General features: G+C 41.5%; 1 protein-coding gene across 1 annotated transcript; it reads right to left on the bottom strand.

Annotated features, from left to right (window-relative positions):
* Window positions 1-268: 268 nt before the first annotated feature.
* LOC105048426 (aldehyde dehydrogenase family 2 member C4) lies at window positions 269-7,644 on the bottom strand. Its single transcript, XM_010927755.3, has 9 exons — window positions 7,316-7,644; window positions 4,834-4,976; window positions 3,597-3,980; window positions 2,875-2,964; window positions 2,582-2,755; window positions 2,366-2,503; window positions 1,782-1,919; window positions 1,598-1,659; window positions 269-667 (listed from the first exon to the last, which is right to left on the bottom strand). Exons 1-9 carry the CDS (start codon window positions 7,413-7,415, stop codon window positions 394-396), a joined length of 1,503 nt encoding a protein of 500 aa, XP_010926057.1. The 5' UTR covers window positions 7,416-7,644; the 3' UTR covers window positions 269-393.
* Between the last annotated feature and the right edge of the window lie 16,411 nt (window positions 7,645-24,055).

Here is a 24,055-nt window from a genome sequence, read left to right as displayed (position 1 = left end):
TATACTACAAGTATAAATAAAAATTTAATTCTCTAACAACAATTAATAAATCTTTATAAGATTAATAATTTATAAAAAAATTAATAATTTATAGAACCAAAAAATATATTTTTAATGAAATATATAATAATTAATATATTAATTAAATAAATTAATATCTTATAAATTAATAAATATATTTTTATGAAATATATTAAAAATAATTTTTATATTATATAATATAAATCTTAGATTTTCATCGAATATTAAACGGTTACTCATGGATACATAAAGAACTTTAATGATTGAACTATAGCTTGCCGAATACGGTGATGTTACATTATGCGAACAGCTTGTAACAAACTTATTAGACAATGAGAAAATTATTCCATAATATTCTTTGCAACGTTTACATTACAGCCAAGGGGAACCATAAATGGGAGTGACAACGGATTTGACTTGGAGATATTTGTCGATTGCATCCAATCCCATGTCCTTTCCAAAACCACTCATCTTGAAACCACCGAAAGGGCAGTCAATGTCGAAACCAAAGTAACAGTTGATCCAAATGGAGCCTGCACGAATCGATCTTGAGACCCTGTTCGCAATGTTCAGGTCATTGGTCACAATCCCTGCTGCAAGTCCATACCTAGTGTTGTTGGCTCTCTCTATTGCCTCCTCAATGGTCCTGAAGAAAGAAACACGGTAGGAACATGAATTTTCATCTTCTAGCGGTGGAAGCATGTCACTATTTCATGCTAGTAAATTGAATGGTGCCATGAATGCACATTGTCTTGGGAAAATGGAAGGAGCTGCAGATTCTGAGAGCAAAAGCAATTGAGGACAAGAATAGCTTAAGCTCTAATTGACATATCATTCTACCAATTACATATGCCTGTATAATGGGATAATCATTGTAAGATCATCAAAGCTTTTTCTTTTTTTTTTCTTTTTAATTCGTTCTTTTTTTTTGTGTGAGACCACTTCTCATTCACCAATGAATGAAGTCGGGACAAAAACAAAGCAAAAAGAAGAAAAACTGCATAACATTACAAGAGAATTTCTCAGAAAAAACAGAAGAGTTGTCTCTTGCAATAGATTATCTAATGTATATTTGATTATGGAGCCTTTGTTTATGCAATGATATCTTTGTTCCAACTAATTTGGCAGTGTTACTTGAAGGAATCAATTCCCCATGGTAATATTGCCGACGAAATGAACTGTAATGCCAAAATTTGTCTTCAGAACTAAATCTCCAGCATACAATTAGCTTCAGCACCATCGGTTTTATGGTTCCTTCCATTGTATGAGAGATTCGATGAATATCCTCATCTATTCTTGTATTCTCATGTATCAATCGATTTGCATGGATGGAATCATTTTTTTCACTTTCAATTGCTTTGTCAAAAGGATTACAAACCAAGTAGTCACATACATCATTCTTGTCACATGCACTCTTCCCGTGCTTCATATGTAAATGTAGTCTTTATAATTTCATTCCCTGAAACAATTCTCTGAACTTTCTGTAGTTTCTTATTTTACTTCATTTATACGTTGTTAAATTGATGGGAGAAAATGTGAAAAATTAATCATTTACAATAAGATGGGAAAGACTTACTTGAACTTCATGAGGGACATCACAGGTCCAAATATTTCATCCTGTGCAATCAACATATCCTCCTGGTCAAAAGAAAGTAAAACACTATTAAAATCCAGTTCTTTTGGGTGGAAAAATCCACTCGTACCAATGCGAGCACATAGAAGAGGAGCAATATTTAGTGAGTCATACTGTGATAGTTTACCTTGACATCCGTAAAGATTGTGGGTTCGATATAGTACCCTTTATCACCACATGGCCTTCCTCCAGTAAGTAATGTGGCTCCCTCTCTCTTACCATGTTCGATGTATTTAAGAACTCTTTCAAATTGCCCCTCATCAACCTTCAACCATAGGAAAAGGAGTATCGGAAAAAAGAGAACAGACATATATCATGGGTCTAATTTCTTGGTTCACAGTGACATTGTGTAGAAAGCTTAAGGCATATTGAGGATTGCTTCGTCATGATAAAAATTGATAAAACATGAAGTCATGAACATGCAAGCAAGTTAATGAGATAATATCAAAGAGTAAAAATAGAGGTTCGATTAGTTGGCAGCATCTTTCACTCATTAGACAATACATTTGTGCAATACTCAATTCAGAAGTGCTACATGCTATTATACTTCCATGTGTTTTTATTTTTTCTTCTCCAAAAAATGTACTTACAAGTTGTAGAGCAAAATCGATCTCTTCATTTTTGGATTTTTCATGTTCTATCGTGCTTTCATTGGCAAACAATTGATATATTGTGACTTCAATGAGCACGATTCTAGAAAAGAAAGACTACCTGAGGCCCTTGATTGACCCGAGGATCGAAAGGATCCCCAACCACCAACTTTTTGGCACTTTCTGCTGCTTTCTTCACAAATTCATCATAAATTCCTTCTTGAACATGAATGCGAGACCCTGCTACACAGACTTCTCCCTACAGGTTCATACAATTGCCAATTTTATGCTGCAGGCAAAATTTAGAGGAATCAAGTGAAGTAGTTTGGAGTGATGCCTTGTTGAAGAAGATAGCTGTGTTGGCTAGATCAACAGCCATGTCTACATCAGCATCATTGAAGATGATGAGAGGTGACTTCCCTCCAAGTTCAAGTGACACGGACTTCAAATTGCTTTTGGCCGCTGCCTCCATCACCAAGCGCCCTACTTCAGGGGAGCCGGTAAAACTAACCTGAAATCAGTAGAAAGATATAAAACAGATATGAAACCATGCGATGAATGGAAGCGGAGGGCTTGAGAAACAAATCATGTAGAAGCATTGCATGATTGCCAGATTGTGGAACCATCTACCTTATCGACATCCATGTGAGAAGAAATGGCACCACCGGCTGTGGGACCAAAACCAGTGACAACATTGAGCACTCCATCAGGGATGCCAGCCTGCATTATGAAATTACAAGAACTATTAAAGATGGATCAATCGATTGTACAACTTAAATCTCTGGCCAATAAAACTGTATGGAGTTATATAGTGTGAACATTAGATGAAATTAACCTCTAAAGACCCATGGCTTCAGCTGAAGCCTCCCTCTCTCTCTCTCTGGGCATGCGTGCGTGCGCATGCATCCTGTTTTGATTAATTTTTTTAAATCTCTTAATGAAAGCTCTTTCTCATAATAAAATAAGTAAACCTCTGAAGATCAGTGTGCTTGAAATTAAATATTTTCCCCTTCTTGGGGGAACAAATGGGTGTTGATTAACCTTTATTTTCATGAAATGTGAAGGAAACATACTTTTCTAGTTTAAAACAAAACAATAATTTGGTTAGTGTTGATAGTGGGGAAACATAATCAACATGAGAGACTAAAATTAGAACATTGCTTGAAGAGTGCAGACGATCTTATTTCAATATAGTGTGAATTTGTGTAAATGTATAACATTTGCTTACTAATATCAACAATTGAGTTCATCTTCTAAGTTTCAGCCATTATAATAGCAAAGAGAAAGTACTTTTAGCTATTGACATCTTATAACAATTGGCATTAGGTTCTCAGCATAAGGCAAAAGTCTACCTCTTTCGCTAAGTGGGCGTAGTAGAGAGCAGAGAGTGGGGATTGCTCGGCAGGTTTGACGACCATGGTGCAACCAGCAGCCAAGGCGGGGCAGACCTTGAAGAACAATATGGTAGATGGGAAATTCCATGGTATGATGTGCCCGACCACACCAATGGGCTCCTTCAGCGTGTAGCCTTGGAACTCTCTTGACATTTTTAGCGTCTCTCCATGGATCTTATCAGCAGCCCCAGCATAATACCGGAGGAGTTGTACTGTTCCAGGGATGTCCACAATTTTACCCAGAGTGAACAACTTTCCAGCATCCAGAGTATCCAGTATTGCCAATTCTTCGATATTTTGCTCAATCAAGTCTGCGAATTTCATCATTATCCTCCCCCTCTCCTGATCATGAGTGGAATAGCAAAGAAGTTTACTGCTTTAAAAATGAAAGAGCATCATTCTGATAGAGTGAAATTTGTGGTAGTAAATTCTCAACGATCCTCAAATTCTCTACATCGATATTGTTGTCATCATCATCTTCTTCTTCTTTTGATAAAGAAAGATGAGCTAAAACCTTTTGCAGTTGTTGCTTTTTTGTTGCTGGGATAAAAAGAATGGTAACTGGTCTTGTTCTTGGTATTTTATTTGCAAAACCAAAGAAAAAACCTCAAAAAGATATTCATAGTTTTGTTTTTTTCTCAACTTTATATTTTACTGCACATAAAGTCTAGAATTTGATAAAAGTTCAAAATATTATGCATGTTCATTCATTTCTCTTTTGAAAATCACGTTCATTCATTTCAAAACAAAGAATCATGATACTTGCTCATATATATTTTATGGTGAGAGAGATATATGATACGATATTATTAGAGCATATATATGGGGCTAACCCAGTGGTTGTACCTACTCCGATAAGAGGAAATTTGCTGTTCGAATCTTGAGAGAATTTTTTCCCAAAGTGTTTGATGGAAAAATTCTTCCAATACCTTTTGAACTTCTAATCAAAACCTTGTCATCATAATTCATTATAGAAGCTAATAACAGTTGTTGGTACTGTACTTTCTTTTTCTTCAAATTTTTTCTTATCCATATGAATTTTCTTGTAGTTATAGAGTACATATTTTTGTTATAACTCATATAGTAAAAAATAGTGACAATGAAAGGGGTCTGTTATCTGGGAATACTGGCATTACTGAAAGCTTACAGGTTAAATATATTCTAACTAGACAGAGAGAGGGAGAGAGGTTCGTACATAGCCGGACATGCGAGGCCATTTGCCATGGTCGAATGCTTGTCTCGCGGCCTCAACGGCCAAATCCACGTCTGCCTTGTCACCTTCTGCGATATGAGCAATTACCTCCCCGGTGCGCGGATCTCTCGTCTCAAATGTCTTCCCTGTATTTACCAAACATTTTGATCATTAGAGGCGAAATCAATCAACGTCACAGACAACCATGTTTTCAAGTGATCACAATTAATTTGTTTCCGGACAGTATTTTTAGCCAGTAAAATTCCGGGCACGGGCAGAACTAAACTGCAGTTCAGTTGTTCCAAATGATTTCTTCGACGCCTTTTTCTAATGTTTTTTCTTTAATATATAGTTTTCTGATGAAGCCTTCTATTGATATTTTATCAATTTCCACTTTGTACGTCGCCTCTCTAATGGAAACCACCAAGCATACCGGTTTTAGCTCTCTGGTCAACATCTTAGTCGGTTTTTTCGGACTCTAGCTTCAATTATTTCGTACTATAGCCTCTGCGTTAGTAAATTATTGGTTGGATCATATTTGCTATCTCAGCAATGGACCACACAGGAACCAACATGCACAAAAAACAGACAAAAAAGAAACGGGTGAGAAAAAAAAAAAGGGAGCAATAGGGACGTGTTTGGACTAGTCCACTGGCCCCAAGCGGTAGACTGGCTCAAAAAATTTCACCTCCACGCTTTGGTTGCATGACCTCCTTCCTACTTACTTGGATTTTGACTAGTTATTAATTTCGTTCACATACTGATCATAATTTCTAAAACAAATTGGTAAACATATATAGCTTGCACGTTCCATGTATAGATCTGCAAAAAGTTTATATTGGTCAAAATAAAATCCTCGGGCAGACAAGATTTCTACATACGCAGCACAACACATAAAAGAAGAGACGGTCTGATGGATGGCCAAGCCATTTAATCCCTAAAGAATAGCCGATTCAAAGGGCATGTTTGAAAGCCCGAAGATTTACCGGCCTTTTTTTCGTTTGATTTTTATAAAAGAAGTCGAGCAAATCTTATTAGATTGTGTGCACACGAAAGCACACCTGCCACGTGGCGTCTGTTGGAATTATGGCCGGAATTAATACCAATTATATATGAGAGGTGGTTGATTAACGAGTTCATGCAGCTGCTGCTTTCTGTACATATAATCAGTGTCCCATGGCCAGACAGGCAGCCCATGAACACAAATATTTCCGCATTTGAGCGATAGATCATGAAACACCAAAGAAAAAAAGAAAAAAATAATTAATTATCAAGGATTAGATTAGATGTGTTCACACTGTAACCTTTTTTTTTTTTCCCTTTTCTTTCGATATTGCTCTTTCCACATAATTTTGTAATAAAAATTCTGGCTGACAAGATTCTGCCGTGGATAATTGGATGAACAGTAAAACGGGAGAAATCCTTGTCTATGCTGTGCCATTTGCCACTCGTGTACGAACAGAGAAAAAAAAGGAACTAAGTTGTTAGAAATATGAAATTTTTATCTGTCTTTGTGTGTCTTGGTTTGTAGTTGGATTATTCTAATGCTAAGCTGATGGATTTGATGACTGATCTACCGCTGAGCTGGTGTACTTAATCCAACCAATAATTTCTCGCAACAAACAAAAGGTCCTCCGGATAAATGGCGCCACGTGTTAAGACTTACGATCAACTTGTCTCGCTTGCTGTCCGACTAGAATCTGGTGGACAAATTCAGATCCTGCGCGCTATGACTTTGATATTTTTAAACACCACCACCTTTTCCGCTTTCCTTTAAAAAAAAAAAAAAAAGAATTGGGTGGTGGGTTGGGGAAAACAAGGACGCCACCACCTTTGCCATTGGACGACGGCCTGCAGACGATGAGCCCGAGGTCGAGGTCTTGGACGAGACCAAACACCGAGCCGTGCCCATACATCATCAGATGTTGACCCTGTCGGACTAGACTAGTGCGTGGCCTTTTTCTAATCGGGCGTGAACAATAACAATAATACAGCCTTCTTGCAGTTATTTTCTCGGTAGAAAACAGAAAGAAAACGACAGGGATGAGCATGAGCTCCATATCCATAGCCTTCTATGGATGTCCCAAACTTTGCACCAGTTAACAAAATAGTGAAAAATGTTGTGCATCCTACAATTATAAGACAGTACTCGGACGAGATCCTAATGGGGACACGGGATCGGAGCACGCTGGATTAATGGTCCTGATCGAAAGAAATGACCTTACGTGTGATATTACACGGAACATGACACTGCATCTCCTTCCCAGTCCAGCAGGCAAGCAGTGCTAAGAATTAATGGCAGCTCGAGAAAGGAACAACCCCAAAACAGAGGGAGACAAAGGGCTGATCTTTTTCACGCACCCACAACTACCGTAGATAGAAGAATAACGTAGAGATACATACAAACACATGGATGCGACACAGACCCGGGAAAAATTAAATAGAAACAGAGGAAAGAGAAAAGAGGTAAGGATGGGAAGAATACCGGAGACGGCGTCGACGAATTGGCCGTTGATGAAGAGCTTGGTGAACTTTATCTTGATCTCTGGCACCTCGAAATCATCGCCGTTGCACTGGCTACCCATGCTTGATGATAACTCCCACACACACACAGAGAGAGAGAGAGAGAGATGTTGAGGGTAGGAAGAGGGAAGGCCCTGCTTTTTATTCCTTGAATGCCCCTTCCCCACTCTAATGGGTGGTTGGGAATTGGGAAAGGGTTAGGGGAGGGATGCGTGAGGAGAGAAGAAGGGCGAGAGGTTGGCTTTGGTTGGGACGTGGGTGGGGTTTTGGGAAGGCCGGGGTGGTGGGGAGGGCCATGTATAGAGATTTTTTATCCAGTTACAGAAGGAAAAGGATTGGCTAAGATCATCCGACGCACTTCTTTCATTGATTGATTGGCTTTCCTCTCTCTCTCTCTAGTTCTGACCTTGAGACTTTGAAAGAGAGCATGCGGAAAATTAACACCATTGACTTTGATTGATCGACCACCATTTGTTGGATCCTCCACGGTACTCAAAATATATCACAAAATATTATACATGATCGAATATCATCCATTTTATAATAGATGATCGTGGACGTTCACATATGCATATTAAAAAAATTAAAAATAAAAAAATATATAAATTAATGAGATATTTGAATAATTTGGATTGCCGTCTATTTTATGATAGATTGCATCTGACCGTACACAGCACAGCACTCTACAATATTTTTTGAGTACCACAGAGAATTCCATTCTCATTTGTTGTGCTTTGATCGAACATGCTTTTGATTTTTTTCTTATTTTTAAAACTAGTATAGTGGCCGACTGATGCCCGAATCTATTGATTTTGCACGACATGTGGGATCTGAATTTTTTTTCTATTATTTTGTGATTCATGCGAAGAGGTCGAGGCTTCAAAAATATTTTTTTTTACTCCTTGCTGCCTGTGCACAATGCGTGTGATCTGAAATTTTATTCTGTTGCTTTATGATTCGTGCGAAGAGATCGGAGCTTCAAATATATATATATATATATTTTTTACTTTGTGATTTATGCATGAAAAATCAATAAAATCGTGTGATGAAAAATCAACGCTCTGTCTCCACCACACCTGCGCCTGCGTCCGTACCCTTTTCACCCGCCCCATGTCCACTCCGGCACCGCCAACATTCGGATGCACTCCTTCGAACCCAGTCCGACTGCGAAATGTAGGACTGTCTGGTCATTTGCGTCCTCCATGTCAGAATCCCATTCAACGGACTCATCGGCAAGGAGGGTCCATAGGATGGTGGCGTCGGTCTTCTAGGTGGCGGTCCACCAAGGGTCCGCCTGCCTTATGTAAAAATATTTTTTTTTCTTTTATTCCTTGCTACCTCACATACACAATTTTTTTTTCTTTTATTCCTTGCTACCTCACATACACAACGTGTGTAATCTGAAAATTTTTTTCTATTGTTTTGTGATTTGTGCAAAGAGATTGGAATTTCAAAAGTTTTTTTTTTTTTACTTTATAATTCATATGTGAAAAATTAACAGAATTGTGTGATAGAAAATCAACACCCTACATCCGCCATATCTGCACCTGCGACCGTTCCCTCTTCGCTTACCCCACATCTGCTCTAGTGCCACCAGCATCTAGATGCACTCTTTCGAACCCAACCCGACCATGAAGTGTAGGGCCATCTGGCCTTCTGCATCCTCTACATTAGGGTCTAGCTCAATAGACTCATTGGTAAGGAGTGTCATAGGGCGGCAGCATTGGTCTTCCGGGTGGCGGTCCACCAGGGTCCGCCTGCCCCACGTCCGCTTGAAGCCTTCCAATCGAATGGGACTTGTAAGAACGAAAAAACAAAAGAAAAATAGAGATAGTAAGGAAAAAAATGAGACGACTTGAGATGGGTTCGAAGAAAGGAAAGTAAAAATAATACACTATAGAAACAAAAAAAAAAAAAAAACATCATGGAGGCTTCCAAACTTGGCACGTGGTATGTTAGGAGATTATTCTATAATCTTACATATCAATACGGAATATCACCCTCAATAGATATAGATAGATAAATAATAATTTAAAATATTTTTTATTTTTTTATTATACTTTTATATTTATATTTTTATTTAAAAAATATAAAAAAAATTTGATATGTGGTGTACCAAAAAATTATCCTATAATCTTATGTGTCAATATGAAATGGCACCCCTAATACCCGTATATTGCTCTATTATTATTATATAGATAGATTTAAAATATTTTTTTTATTTTTTATTATATTATTTATATTTTTTTATTTAAAAATATAAAAAATAAAAATAAGCAAAACTTGATATGTGGCATTGCAAAAGATTATCCTATAATCTTATGTATCAATACGGAATATCACCTCTAATATCCGTATATTATTTTATATTATTATATAAATATGGCCTCGGTTTATGCTCGTTTTGACATCTCGCACACGTAATTATACCTCTTTCTCAAAAAAAAAAGAATAGAATAGAATTTTGCAAAACCTACTTACACCTCTTCCTCTGCATAATTTAGATATTCAAAAAATTTCATATGCATGGATCAGAAACTAAATATTAAATGACCATTCAGATCAATAGATCAAAATAAATTTTCAATCAATAGAGAACATTAGAATGCATTTGATTCATCATCAAAATTCAAATAAGAATCAGAATGAACTAGAATGAAAATTAGAATAGCTATATCTCCAACATGTTTGGTCCATAACCGAAATCAGGATCATAATTGAATGAGATTTAAACCCTAGAAGAGAATAGAAATTGAGTTTTAGGGGATTGAGATATTTTCGTTCTCCTCTGGGAAGGGCCTAGGAGTCACTCATTTTCGTTCTGATTTCAGAGTCCAATTTTCTCCAACTAAATATATCCTCAGGGGGCATTTGGTATGAAGTGATTATCTTAAGATCAAAAATGATGTAAATGGAGATGATGAGATCATCATATTTGGTTGAACTACGATGATTCTAATTAATAGTGATTTTAAATTATCCTTAATCCTCAAATCACTACCAAATCCAATGATCGAATATCCGTTCTTGAAGTCAAGAATCCAAAATCACCCCATGATTGTGATTTTAGGCTGAAATTTGAGGATAAAAATATCCCTCAATTCAGCAAAAAAATTAGTATATCAATATACCGTTAATATATTATATTAATATTATAAATTATATTTATGATATATATTATATTGTAATATATTATTAATTATATTAATTGTCATATTATAATTAAATGATAATTTTAAATTACGTTAGAAATATATTATTGTAATTTACATTTATATAATGAAATTATTTAATATATTGCTTCTATTTTTATTTACCTTATTTTTCTATTTAAAATAAATATTAATATTAAAAAATAATATATTACAAGTATAAATAAAAAATTGATTCTCTAATAATAATTAACAAATCTTTATAGGATTAATAATTTATAAGACCAATAAATATATTTTTATAAAATATATTAATATTATATAATTAATAAAAATATTTTTATGGATTGTGGGTCCAGCTTGATAGATATTTTTGTTACTTGAGTGAGATTTTTCATATAGTGAGTGCATCATGATTTTACCTTTTCGCTAAAGTACAGATGGGATTAATCAATTTTCATTATTCTTCTTTTTTTTTATTTTTTATTTTTTTGGTGAAAGTTTATCATATCTTTGGCTAAAATTAGATCTTCATGTGCTAAAGTGACACACATAAGCAAAGACATGCACGGCCCTAACTACACAGAAAACTAGCGACCGTTGTGACACGTATTTGTGAGTAGAAATTTCAAATTTTAAGTTGTTTTAAGAATATTTCAGTTGAAATGTCGCATTACTGAATGTTGGACGGTCAGTTCCCGAAGTTTACCATGTATGTATTACAAAATACAATAGTATGAGATTCTCCTGTGAGGTCAAGCCATAATTTGTGATCCAAATTAAATAAAAAAAAAAAAACCAGATTTTTCGGCAACTTTCAACCTGTTTCCGGGCGGCTGCGAGAACTTTCGAAGAGTCCTTTAATTGACAACCTTATCACCACGTGTCAATCGGCATGTTATCATCATTTATTTTAAGATAAAGTATAGTAATAATTTTTAAATTTTTTATAATTTATATTTATATCTTAAAAATTTTATTTTTTTAAATTAGATCTTAAAATATAAATTTTTATTCCAATATGATTCAATTGTCTATATTCATTTGGATCGGTGAACAGATGATAATTACATAAGATAAATTTAGATATGAAATATCAATAATATTCTTATTATCTACTAGTAAAAGTGATGTTTTTGGCTGAAGCAGAAGGAGATCTTGCGGCAATCATATAATTCCTTCTGTTCCTCTTTCTTTCTCTCTGAGTAGAGGCTTCCCAAATCTAGTTGTATCCAATTAAGATGGAGAAGGAAAGAAGGGTGGATGAGAGAGCAAAGAGAGAAATTTGAAAATTATTAATGACTTTAAATTTGAACTTTATCTAAAGCTCTTTGCAAAGTCGATGTTCCCATCAATTTCTTCCCATTTTCTGTAATTATGGGCTGAGGGCTCCATTGAAGGACCTCATAGATCACAGCCAATCTCAGATAATGATACTATTGCTTTATGTACAATGTAAGAAAATAAGATCATCATGATGATCTAAGATCATCATTGATTCAGATTCTAAGATGATTTGATCTCCAGTGATCTAAGATCACGACATTTGGCAAGCCATAGTCCAATAATCGAAGATCTTTAGGTATCTACTAGTGACTGTTTGGTATTTAATAAAAATTCAAGACCACACTATATAATATCAAAATTACTCCTTATATATTTCATAAAATTATATTCATTTGATTCCTTCCGTTCCTCTTTCTTTCTCTCTAGATAGAGGCTTCCAATCCAATTATATCCGATTAAGATAGAGAAGGAAAGAAGAGAGGATGAGAGAGCAAAGAGAGATGAGAGGAATTTGAAAATTATTAATGACTTCGAATATGAACTTTACTTAAAGCTCTTTGCAAAGTCGACATTCTCATCAATTTCTTCCTATTTTTTGTAAGTATGGGATGAGAGATCTATTGAAGATCTTATGGATCGCGATTAATCTTGGATAACGATACTATTGCTTTATGTACAAGATAAAGAAAGGATATTGTTGCGGCCAATCGCCTCATCGCCCGATCGTCGGGGAGCGTGCACCTGCAAAAGGAAGTCCGCACTGACCGGAGGCGGCTCCGGCGGGGACCCTCCGACGGTCAAGTCAGAGAGGTGACTGGGCAACAGTGAAATGCAGACAGAGAGCTCTGAGAAAGAGAGAGGGAGAGTGAGAGAGGAGCGAGCCTGCGTATGTGGGAGAGACGGGCGGATCGACCCCTTGCACTGTTGCCTTCCCCGGTATATATAGTGGAGCTAGGTATGGCGCCGTCATTAATGGCGCGGACAAGTGAGGAACTGTCAACTCACTGTGGACTGTCAGAGCCGCCGTAAAAACGTCATGTCGCCGTGTGGCCGTCCAATCACCAGGGTTGACCCGGCTCTCGGCGGGACCATGTCCCTAGGTAACTGCGCCGCATGTCCGTGTCAGAGCTGACGACGTCTGGCGGCTGTACGGTGGTTGGAGGAGCCGACCGACCCAAAGTCGGTAGCCAGCTGAGTGGCGTCGGGCCCCTCCATTGGTCGGCGAGCATCATGTTGCGAGAGTCGGCCATCAGACTTCCTGGCCGGAGTCGGCCAGTCGGTCGGTCGGCCAGTCGGAGTCGGCCATCAGACTTCCTGGCCGGAGTCGGCCAGTCGGTCGGTCGGAGTCGGCCAGTCGCTCGGTCGGCCAGTCAGGGTCGGCCAGTCGGGGTCGGCCGTCGGGGTCGGCCAGTCGGGGTCGGCCAGTCGGAGTCGTCCGTCGGGGTCGGCCAGTCGGTCGGTCGGCCAGTCAGCCCCTTCGACCGTAAGTCGGTCGGTGGGGATTCCCCAACAATTGCCCCCCTCCACTCCTGAGCCCGATGTCGTGTTGGCTCGCGTGAACACGTGGGCGACGGCTTCGGACGAAAGGAGTGGTGTTCCGTCTTTTCCTGCCCCGACTCTGGCGATCACATCAACGAACGATCCAATATCGGTCGTCCCGACTGTAGGTCGAGCATGCACGTCGGGTCGGAGGTCTGCCAACCCCGAACGTTGCTCGTTGACACGATCATTCCGCAGAATCTGTTGTCGAGTAGCATCCGACGTATTCGGATAGGATAACGATGGTAAGTCGAATATCCATTGTCCAGCCCTTGGTCGGACGTATGCGTCGAGATGTATGATAAACGGCGGCAAGCCGAATATCCTTCGACCGGTCGTGACCAGATCGGTATGTCGCGAATGCGACTGCGGTCGTCTTGGCGTTTTGCCCTTCTTAGTCGAAGCTAAGTCGGCAAGTTAGCCAGCCGCATTAGTCGAAGCCTTTTGCCTTCAGAGGCCGAGGCCGTCAGTTTCGGCGATCAATGATCGAGCCGTTGATTCGGCGATCGACGATCGACCATGTTGGTCGAAGCCTTTTGCCTTCAAAGGCCGAGGCCGTCGGTTTCGGCGATCGATGATCGAGCGGTTGATTCGACGATCGACGATCGGCCATGTTGGTCAAAGCCTTTTGCCTTCAAAGGCCGAGGCCGTCGGTTTCAGCGATCGATGATCGAGCCGTTGAGTCGGCGATCGACGATCGGCCATGTTGGTCGAAGCCTTTTGCCTTCAAAGGCCGAGGCCGTCGGTTTCGACGATCGATGATCGAGCCGTTGATTCGGCGATCGACGATCGGCCATGTTGGTCGAAGCCTTTTGCCTTCAAAGGCCGAGGCCGTCGGTTTCAGCGATCGATGATCGAGCCGTTGAGTCGGCGATCGACGATCGGCCATGTTGGTCGAAGCCTTTTGCCTTCAAAGGCCGAGGCCGTCGGTTTCAGCGATCGATGATCGAGCCGTTGAGTCGGCGATCGACGATCGGCCATGTTGGTCGAAGCCTTTTGCCTTCAAAGGCCGAGGCCGTCGGTTTCGGCGATCGATGATCGAGCCGTTGATTCGACGATCGACGATCGGCCATGTTGGTCGAAGCCTTTTGCCTTCAAAGGCCGAGGCCGTCGGTTTCAGCGATCGATGATCGAGCCGTTGAGTCGGCGATCGACGATCGGCCATGTTGGTCGAAGCCTTTTGCCTTCAAAGGCCGAGGCCGTCGATTTCGGCGATCGATGATCGAGCGGTTGATTCGACGATCGACGATCGGCCATGTTGGTCGAAGCCTTTTGCCTTCAGAGGCCGAGGCCGTCGTAGATTCTCCGCTCCTTCGATCTCTATCAGGATCTACGCACGAGGAGCGGGGAGAGGGGCGTAGGAGTCATACCTGCGATGCGTCGGTCTCGGACTCCATCGTCAGGGTGACTTTTGGATTCGTCGGGGTGGCGAGACCCGACTATCTGTCGGGAGCCTGCTTGGTTCGGCGGGTTCCCGACCTTTCCTCCGCTTCTCCTTCGGGCCTCTGGGTTCGGCCAAACGTCGGTCGGATGCCCCTTCATCCGCGCGCATATACTTATATGCGCGCTCCAGTAGCTCGGCATAAGTTCGGGGGAGGGTCTTGTCCAGAGAGTAAGTAAACCGGGACGACCTCAGGCCCCGCTTCATGGCTGAAACCGCCATGTCTTCGTTGAGGTCCCGGACCTCGAGCGTGGCCGTGTTGAATCGCGCCACGAAGTGTCGGAGCGTCTCGTTTTCCCCCTGCTTGAGGGAGAAAAGGCTATCCGACGTTCGCGGCGGCTTTCGGCTGGTGCTGAAATGGGCCACGAACGAGTGCTCGAGCTGCGCGAAGGAATGGATACTGCCCGATCGAAGACCGGAGTACCAAGCCCTGGCAGCCTTGCGAAGTGTGGCGGGGAAGCCGATGCAAAAAAGAGCGTCGGTTGCCCCATGGATCGTCATGAGAGCTTTGTAGCTTTCCAGATGGTCGATTGGGTCGGTGGAGCCGTCGTAAGACTCCACGTGCGGCATCTTGAACCGACTGGGGATCGGTTCGTCGAGGATGAGTCGGGAGAGAGGTTGGGCGGTCTGGAAGTCGACGTCGTTTGAAGACTTCTGACCGTCCATCTGTAACTGAGCGAGTCGGCGGTCGATTTCCTCGAACCGGCGCTCGTAGTCGTCCGCTCGTCGATGCTGGGAGACCCCAGGAGTGGAGTCTCCGGAAGATTCTGAGAGAGAGGCCGACGGCGTGCGCGGCCGTTTCTCCTTCCATGCCCGTTCCAACGAGGAAGGGGAGGGCCGCTGGGACCGTCGGTCGTCGCGCCATGGTCGTCCCTCCTCTTCTCCGTGGGAGCGCTTTTGGGGGCGCTCGCATGGAGGCGACAGGGATCGGCGCGGTCGTCGACGGCTGCTCCTGGAAGGCATAGGTCGGGCCGCCGGTTGCTGCTGGAGGCTTTTGACTGCGTCGGTCAGTACGGTCATCTGCCGTACGATGGTGGGGGTGGGGAGGCATCTTCCCGGCGGGAAGAGCGCCTGGCCGAACCAGTGACTCTCGATCGTTGAGCTCTTGTCTTTGTCATGCTGTCCCCCTACCTGGCGCGCCAATCTGTTGTGGCCAATCGCCTCGTCGCCCGATCGCCGGGGAGCGTGCACCTGCAAAAGGAAGTCCGCACTGACCGGAGGCGGCTCCGGCGGGGACCCTCCGACGGTCAAGTCAGAGAGGTGACTGGACAACAGTGAAATGCAGACAGAGAGCTCTGAGAAAGAGAGAGGGAGAGTGAGAGAGGAGCGAGCCTGCGTATGTGGGAGAGACGGGCGGATCGACCCCTTGCACTGTTGCCTTCCCCGGTATATATAGTGGAGCTAGGTATGGCGCCGTCATTAATAGCGCGGACAAGTGAGGAACTGTCAACTCACTGTGGACTGTCAGAGCCGCCGTAAAAACGTCATGTCGCCGTGTGGCCGTCCAATCACCAGGGTTGACCCGGCTCTCGGCGGGACCATGTCCCTAGGTAACTGCGCCGCATGTCTGTGTCAGAGCTGACGACGTCTGGCGGCTGTACGGTGGTTGGAGGAGCCGACCGACCCAAAGTCGGTAGCCAGCTGAGTGGCGTCGGGCCCCTCCATTGGTCGGTGAGCATCATGTTGCGAGAGTCGGCCATCAGACTTCCTGGCCGGAGTCGGCCAGTCGGTCGGTCGGAGTCGGCCAGTCGGTCGGTCGGCCAGTCGGAGTCGGCCATCAGACTTCCTGGCCGGAGTCGGCCAGTCGGTCGGTCGGAGTCGGCCAGTCGCTCGGTCGGCCAGTCAGGGTCGGCCAGTCGGGGTCGGCCGTCGGGGTCGGCCAGTCGGGGTCGGCCAGTCGGAGTCGTCCGTCGGGGTCGGCCAGTCGGTCGGTCGGCCAGTCGGCCCCTTCGACCGTAAGTCGGTCGGTGGAGATTCCCCAACAGATATAATTTTTAACTAATTTTTTCAAAGCAAAATCTCTTGAATATGATCGTAGAAGGGTTGTTGGTATTAAAATTGATTGTTGAGGAGTAAGGCGACATGGTTAATAAGAAGGATTTTATCCCTATGCAATTGATTGTTGAGGAGTAAGACGACATGGTTAATACGAAAGTTTTTATCCCTATACAATTGGAAATATAACGATTAAAAGAAGTGCCTTTAACTTTTTAAAAATTTTGGAGCGTGTATGCCAATCATAAAATTGGAGAAATATCTTTGCAATTTGAAAACGAATTTGTTCTTAAATTAGATATTAAAATAAAAAAATAAATTAGTAATTTGATAATTACCGTAAACGGTGTTAGATCTCTGCTCTGCTCGACGATTGTACCATATTGGTGACGTAAATTTAAATTTTAAATTTTTAATATGTAGATATAAATGGTAAACAATTGAAGGACCACTACTGTAGTTTGTCGTTATTGTTGAAGCCCCGTGCCTTGACCCAGCAAACAGGGCTGCGTACACGTCAGGTGGTGCGTCTGCACTCTGTTAAAAAGGGGTAAAATAAATCCTGCACCCACGATGCTTGGTGATGCAGGTTGGACGTCGATGACTCGGACTTTATAGAGGTCTCTTTCAGATATAGTGGTTAAGTTATGAACATACGACAGCAATGATTCAGACTTGATATTAAATTATCCTTCAAAAAATCTAAAAAAATGGACGGCCGATGCCTTGAATTGGACGGCCCTACCCCCTACAATTCTTACGAGAAACTTGGAAAGCTGATCCCCAACTGATATGAAAGTCCTTGACAATTGTATCAAGTCAAATCAATCGATATGGTTAGATCAGGATATTTTTTTTATATATTATCTTTTTTAAATTTAATTTCAAACCTATCCCTCATCTCAAATTATTTTTCAAAACACACTAAATGGACTGACTGGATTGGGAGGTGACGAAATCGTATGTTTAAACCGTATGCTCAACATACGATTTCAAATGGACATATCTCACAATAGTAAAAATTTTAAAATTTAAATTTAAAAATAAAATTATATATTAAAGATGCGATTCCAATTTGAACATGTGATTTTTTTTTTTTTTTCTCTCTTTCCGTGACGACAGGCGAGGGATGAAGATGCAAGGAGATGTGGGGTTGGGGTGGGGAGGGACCACGGGGGCATCGGGTGTGAGCGTCAGGATTGGAGGGTAGAGAGGTGGGGGGGAGTTGGGGGTCGTGTGGAGCTACGGAGGACGCGGGGCACGGGCTTCATTGGAGTCGAGGGGAGGGGGGCACGTTGGGTGGGGGGTGTTGCATAGAGCCGGGAGGGTGTGGGGTGCAACATGGGGGAGCGCAGAGGAATGATGGGTGGGGGGGGGGGGAGGGGGGGGCGTGAGGATTGGGGGTGCGGTGTGGATGATGGTGGCTTGGATGTCGCGTGGGGAAAAGGAGGCGGCGAGGAGAGGAGGTTCGGATATTGGGGCCCAGCAAGAGGGCACGAAAGAGCGGTGGTCGGGTGGAGTCGCGGGTGGCACGCCCAAGGGATCGGTGCGGGTCAGCTGCGGATCGAAGAAGACGAGGATCAGAAGGAAGAGAGAAACAAAAAGTCATATATTAATAAAATATTATTATTTTATTAATAATAAAATATTATTATTATTAGAATTAGAAATAGAAGGTATTAGAAATAGAAATAGAAGGTATTAATAATAAAATATTATTTTATTGTGAAAATTTATATTGAGGATCTTTTGATAATTTAGAAATAGAAGGTATTTATGTAACATGATATAATGTATTAAAATTAATAAAAATGATATATTAATAATATCTTCATAAAATAAAATTTATATTGATAAAATAATATATTAATGCATTAATAATATGATATTTTATTAAAAATCTATTTATTACTAAAATAAAAATTTTATATAATAATAAAATATATATTATTTTAAAATAATTATATAATAAATAAAAATATTATTTTAAAATAAAATATTTATTAAATAAAAAATATATCATTATCGATCCGATCTGATCCGATCTTTGGTCGTCAGTTCTTATTTCGACAATCTATCTTCACCGACCCTTATGTTTGTCGATCTGAAGCTCACCCGTCGGACTTAGCCTAATCTGAGCACCCTTTCAAAATTTGGTAACCACTCGACATAGCTGTCTACGAAACAGATAAAGCAACTATATCCACTCCATCATTATTGTGTGAGTTTTATTGGATGTGAAATAAATGATATTATCTGAAACAAACTTTTAAATATAATTATGATTTAAATCAAATCTAATCAAATATTAAAATATAGAATATATTTAAATAAATTTTTTGTTCTCCATGGCTAGCCCCCTCTGGCAACATCTGTGGCTCCTCCACCTGCCCGTCGTTACTCCACGCCCCCTCCGATATTATGTTGTATTATTATTGCTAGCATATCACTCGCACAATGATAAATATATCATTTTAAAATAATATTTTTATTTATTATATAATTATTTTAAAATAATATATATTTTATTATTTTATAAAATTTTTATTTAGTGACAACTATATTTATTGATTTTTAATAAAATATCATATTATTAATGCATTAATATATTATTTTATCGATATATATTTTATTTTATTAATATATTATTAATATATCACTTTTCGTTTCTCCCTTCTCCCTTGATCCTCCACGTTTCCGTGCTCGTGGCCAACCCGCACCCACCCTCTCCGATGTGCCACTCATGGCTTCTCCGCTCGACCGTCGCTCCTCCATGCCCTCCCTCGGGCCCCATGTCCGGACCTCCCCACTGACATGACCTCCCTTCCTTGCCACTTCATTCTCCCCATGCGATGTCTAAGCCGCCGCCATCCATGCCGCACCCCCTGCGGCCCCCCACCTGTCATTCGTCCGTGGCCCCCCATGCCCCTCGTGGCTCCCCAGCGTCGCACCCCATGCCCCCCCCACCTCCGACTCCATGCAACTCCCCCCCACCCAATGCACCCCCTCCTCCCCCCCCGGCCCCAATGAAGCCCGCACCCCACGCCCTCTATGGTTCTGCACAACCCAAACCCCACAAATAACCCCTCCTCCCCCAGCCCTGATGCTCGCATCCCATGCCCCCCCCTAGTCCCTCCCCACCCCTCACCCTACACCCATCCTCGTCCCTTGGTACGAAGGGAGTAAAAAATAATAAAATAAAATTGCATGTTGAATCGATGATTTCAAATTGAAATCGCACCTCCAACATGCGATTTCACCTTAAAATTTAAAGTTTAAAATTTTTACTATTGCAAGCCATGTCGATTTGAAGTCACATGAACATAGGATTTCAAGTCCAGCTCTCTTGAATATTATGATTTCATCACATCGCAGTCTAATCAATCTAACTGTTATATTTTGAAAAATAAATTGGGATGAAGAATAGATTTGAAATTAAATTTTTTAAAAAATAATATTTAAAAAAAATTCGGTTAGACCAATCTGCTTCCTAATCGTATCCACGATATTAGTATGAAATTGAGTAGGAAAATAGCTCTTGTAGCCAATGCGAGAGGACGCGCTTCGTGCGGTCCTTTTTTTTTTTTTTCCTTTCCTTTTCTCGGTAAATTTTAAAAAAGACCGTGCTGTCTCATTTGGTTTAAACTACTGATAATGTTCCAAGGTTCCACCACGTACCCGTAGGTGTGCCGGTTGGTGCACATCCTCGTCGCTTCATTGCAATAATGCAACCAGATAATAATAATTAATTCATGCCACCATCATTCAGATTGAATGTCTCACCTACAGTATCTGACAATTCTTCGTCCACCATCCAGAATAATCGAAGACAGGAACAATCAAAAGTCCAATTAGATGCAGTATCTGACAAATATCTCCTCATTTATGTTACAATCAAAAGTCTAAATAGACCGATCTCTGCACCCATATACATGAGATAATATCTATTTTAACCCATATTAGATGCTACACAATTTTATTCTATATAAAAAATATCTTGCTAGAGAGAGAAAATACACCGATTCCATATAAGTTAGAGTTTCTCTTGATTTACAATCGATATGGAATTAAAGGTACCATCATCCACCATCCAGAATAATCAAAGAAAGAAATAAAGATAAAAAAATCCAATAATTTATTTTGATTCATAAATATCTCTATATTTTTGTTACGGTCAAGAGCTTGGATGGACCGATCTCTGCACCCGTACGCATAAGGTAATATCCGCTTTGGTCCGTATTAGATGCTGCATGATTTTATTCTATGTAAAAAGCACCGTGCTAGGGAGAGAGAATACACTAATTTCATATAAGTCAAAATTTCTCCTGACTTACAATCGATATGAAATTAAAAATACCATCATCCACCATCCAGAATAATCAAAGAAAGAAATAAGGATAAAAAAATCTTATATTTTATTTTGATTCACAAATATCTTCATATTTCTATTACGATCAAGTGCTCGGATGGACCGATCTCTGCACCCATGTGCACGAGGTAATGTCCACTTTGGCATGTATTAGATGCTGCATGGTTTTATTCTATGTAAAAAACGTCGTGCTAGGGTGAGAGAATACACCGATTCCATATAAGTCAAAAAAATTTTTGACTCACAATCGATGTGGGACTAAAGGTACATCCTCTCATAATAATAGCTCCCCAGTCAAGGAAGACTGTGTACACAGATAGGAGGTAGATCTCACAGAAAGTGCCAATGTTGTAGTTAAGGACTCGGATGGCTCAGATAGATCGGAAGGGTCAATCTGTGCACCCACACACACAAAATATTGTCCGCTTTGGCCCGTATCAGGTGCAATAAGATTTTGTCCTATATAAAAGACATCTTGTTAAGGGGGGAGAAAGTCCTAATTTCATATAAGTCAGTTTTTTCTTAACTCACAATCGACATAGGACTAAACGTGCTGTCCTTCCACAATAATTTCAAATTATTATGATATTAATTTTATATTTTTCTATTTATTATAGTGTCCTCCACCAATGACCTCCAACCACCATACCACCACCCCCATCCCCGACTACCACTACCCTGATCCTCTTCTCCTCCTCTCTCTTCATCTTCTTTTCTCTCTCCTACCAATAATTGATAGTAGAATTCTGACGATTGCTGTTGTGGATCTGTATCTCGGCCTCAGCTGCAGTATCTTCGGCACCAATCGAGCTATTGGAGATGGGTGTCCGTCAGATATATGGATATGCGACAGAGATGAAGGCCGCCGAACACACCCCATCATCAGTGGTTCTTGACTCCTCGACCTTGGACGATCATTTTAGATCGTCCTCGACTGACCAATTCCAGATCGTCTAAGACCAACATGCACTCCACAGTCTCCATGACCTCGGCTTTGGACGATCTACCATATCTCGTTCACGGCTAAGCTATGTTTTCCACCAACAAATCTGTCCCTCCCTCTCCTAAATTGAAAAAGTCCAAGTAAAATGAAATTCCTTTGCAATTGAATCTTCCGTAAAAAAAATATCTCACCAAAATCAATCTACGCAACAAATCTAGAAGGTTATCAAGACTTCGTGATGGATACGGCTCCAATTCCTCCCCTCTAAATAAAGGTGCTCTAGGACCCTCAAAATGAGCTCTCGACTCCCTACTCTCTCCTCTTATTATTCTCCAACTCCTAAAGTGTCGGAGTGTCTTCATCGGAGAACACAACAATCTCAGCAGTTTCTTCCTCGACCATCTCTACTTCGACAGCCAACCTCAGGTGGAGATATCAGGAGCAACATTTGGTGCTAGAAGGAGGGCCCTCGATTGATTTTGAGGTCTTATTTTGAGAGGAGAGAGCTCACCACCAGCCACCATGAAGACACGAACGGGGGCATTGAACACGTCGCAACACTCTAACAGTAGGTGGGCCAACATGCTCCACCGATCGATGCACCACCACCATCGATCTAGGAGAACCCCCCACCAGCAGCACCAGCGATCTCCCAGGACCAATATAACAACCTTGTCCAGCAAATGCAGCCTCTGTCAGCTGTGGTGAGAGGGATGTAGCAGAATATAGAGACTCATCCCACCACGAAGAATCCATAGTCGGTTGGAAGAAGGTCGGCAGACCAACCTCCCCACAACCCAAGGGAGGGAGCTAGCTGTCTTAGCCACCCTGACAACCCACCTTGGCACAGGCGAAGGTGATCGCCTACTCCGATCTTGGGGAGAGATTCGACACCCGGCCATCTCTCCCCTCGTCACTGCCCGCCTGGGAAGATGATTTGAAAAGGAGGATCCAAGAGATGCAACAAAGAATCGATACGCTGCAAGTCCCACAGTGATTGGATGATGATCTAGGTTTCAATGCCAACCTACCATTCACCCAAAGGATCATGAATGAGCCCCTACCACCTCGGTTTAAGATGCCCCAGATGGAGCTCTACGATGGAACTGCCGACCCGATGGATCATTTGGAGAACTTTTGATCCCTTATGCTCTTACAAGGGGCCAACGATGCGACTCTCTATTGAGCTTTTTCTTTGACTCGAAAGAAGGCTACCCGCCACTGGTATTCAAATTTGCAACCTAATACAATGGATTCCTTCCATCAGTTAAGTCGACTGTTCATAATGTACTTCATCAGCAGCCGTCGATATTGCCGCAACTCGGATTTCTTGATCAATAGAAAATAGTGAGTGAATGAGCCCCTTCGAGGCTACATTAACCATTTCAATGCTACAATCCTGAAACTTCAAAATCTAGATCAGTCTGTGGCGATGACGGCATTAAAGGCTGGGCTTCTTCAAAATGACCTCCTCTTCTCACTCAATTTAAATTATCCGAAGGACTTCACCAAAATGTTGAAGCGGATAGAGAGGTATGCTTAAGCCGAGGAAGCCTGAGATTGGTAAGAAGAAAATCTCGATGGCGGATCGCAGTCGAATGTCAGGCAAGAGAAGAAAAAAAATTATCGACGAGTACAGCATCAACATGCAGAACCAAGACCTCATCGTTCTTGGACCCCACCTTGGAAAAATCGACCTAGATCTCCGACAGCACCACATTGATCTAGATCTTCTCTACAGAGATTTCATTACCTCACCCCACTCAATACCTCTCGAGCTCAAATACTAAAGAAAATAAAACACCAAGAAGAGCTCCCCTGACCAAGGAGGATGGTCGCTCTGACGCGAGCAAAGAACCCGAGGAAGTACTGTATGTATCATCGATATCATGGACATGATACAGAAGAATGCTGGCAGCTCAGGAAGAAGATAGAGGTGCTCATCCAATGTGGGCATCTTCATCGCTACATTGATG

This window comes from Elaeis guineensis, chromosome 2 (genome assembly GCF_000442705.2).
Source record: "Elaeis guineensis isolate ETL-2024a chromosome 2, EG11, whole genome shotgun sequence".
Lineage (NCBI taxonomy): Eukaryota > Viridiplantae > Streptophyta > Magnoliopsida > Arecales > Arecaceae > Elaeis > Elaeis guineensis.
The sequence above is the reverse complement of the archived record's forward strand: the minus strand, read 5'-3'. Positions and strand labels throughout refer to the sequence as shown.

What these genes read in the sequence shown, in the direction of transcription:
- LOC105048426 (XM_010927755.3), bottom strand. Translation starts at nt 7,415, where the DNA reads ATGGGTAGCCAGTGCAACGGCGATGATTTCGAGGTGCCAGAGATCAAG. An exon ending in GGCCTCGCATGTCCGGCTAT is followed by an intron (nt 3,981 to 4,833) that starts GTACGAACCTCT and finishes ACTCATGATCAG; the next exon opens with GAGAGGGGGAGGATAATGAT. An exon ending in CAGCTATCTTCTTCAACAAG is followed by an intron (nt 2,504 to 2,581) that starts GCATCACTCCAA and finishes ATGAACCTGTAG; the next exon opens with GGAGAAGTCTGTGTAGCAGG.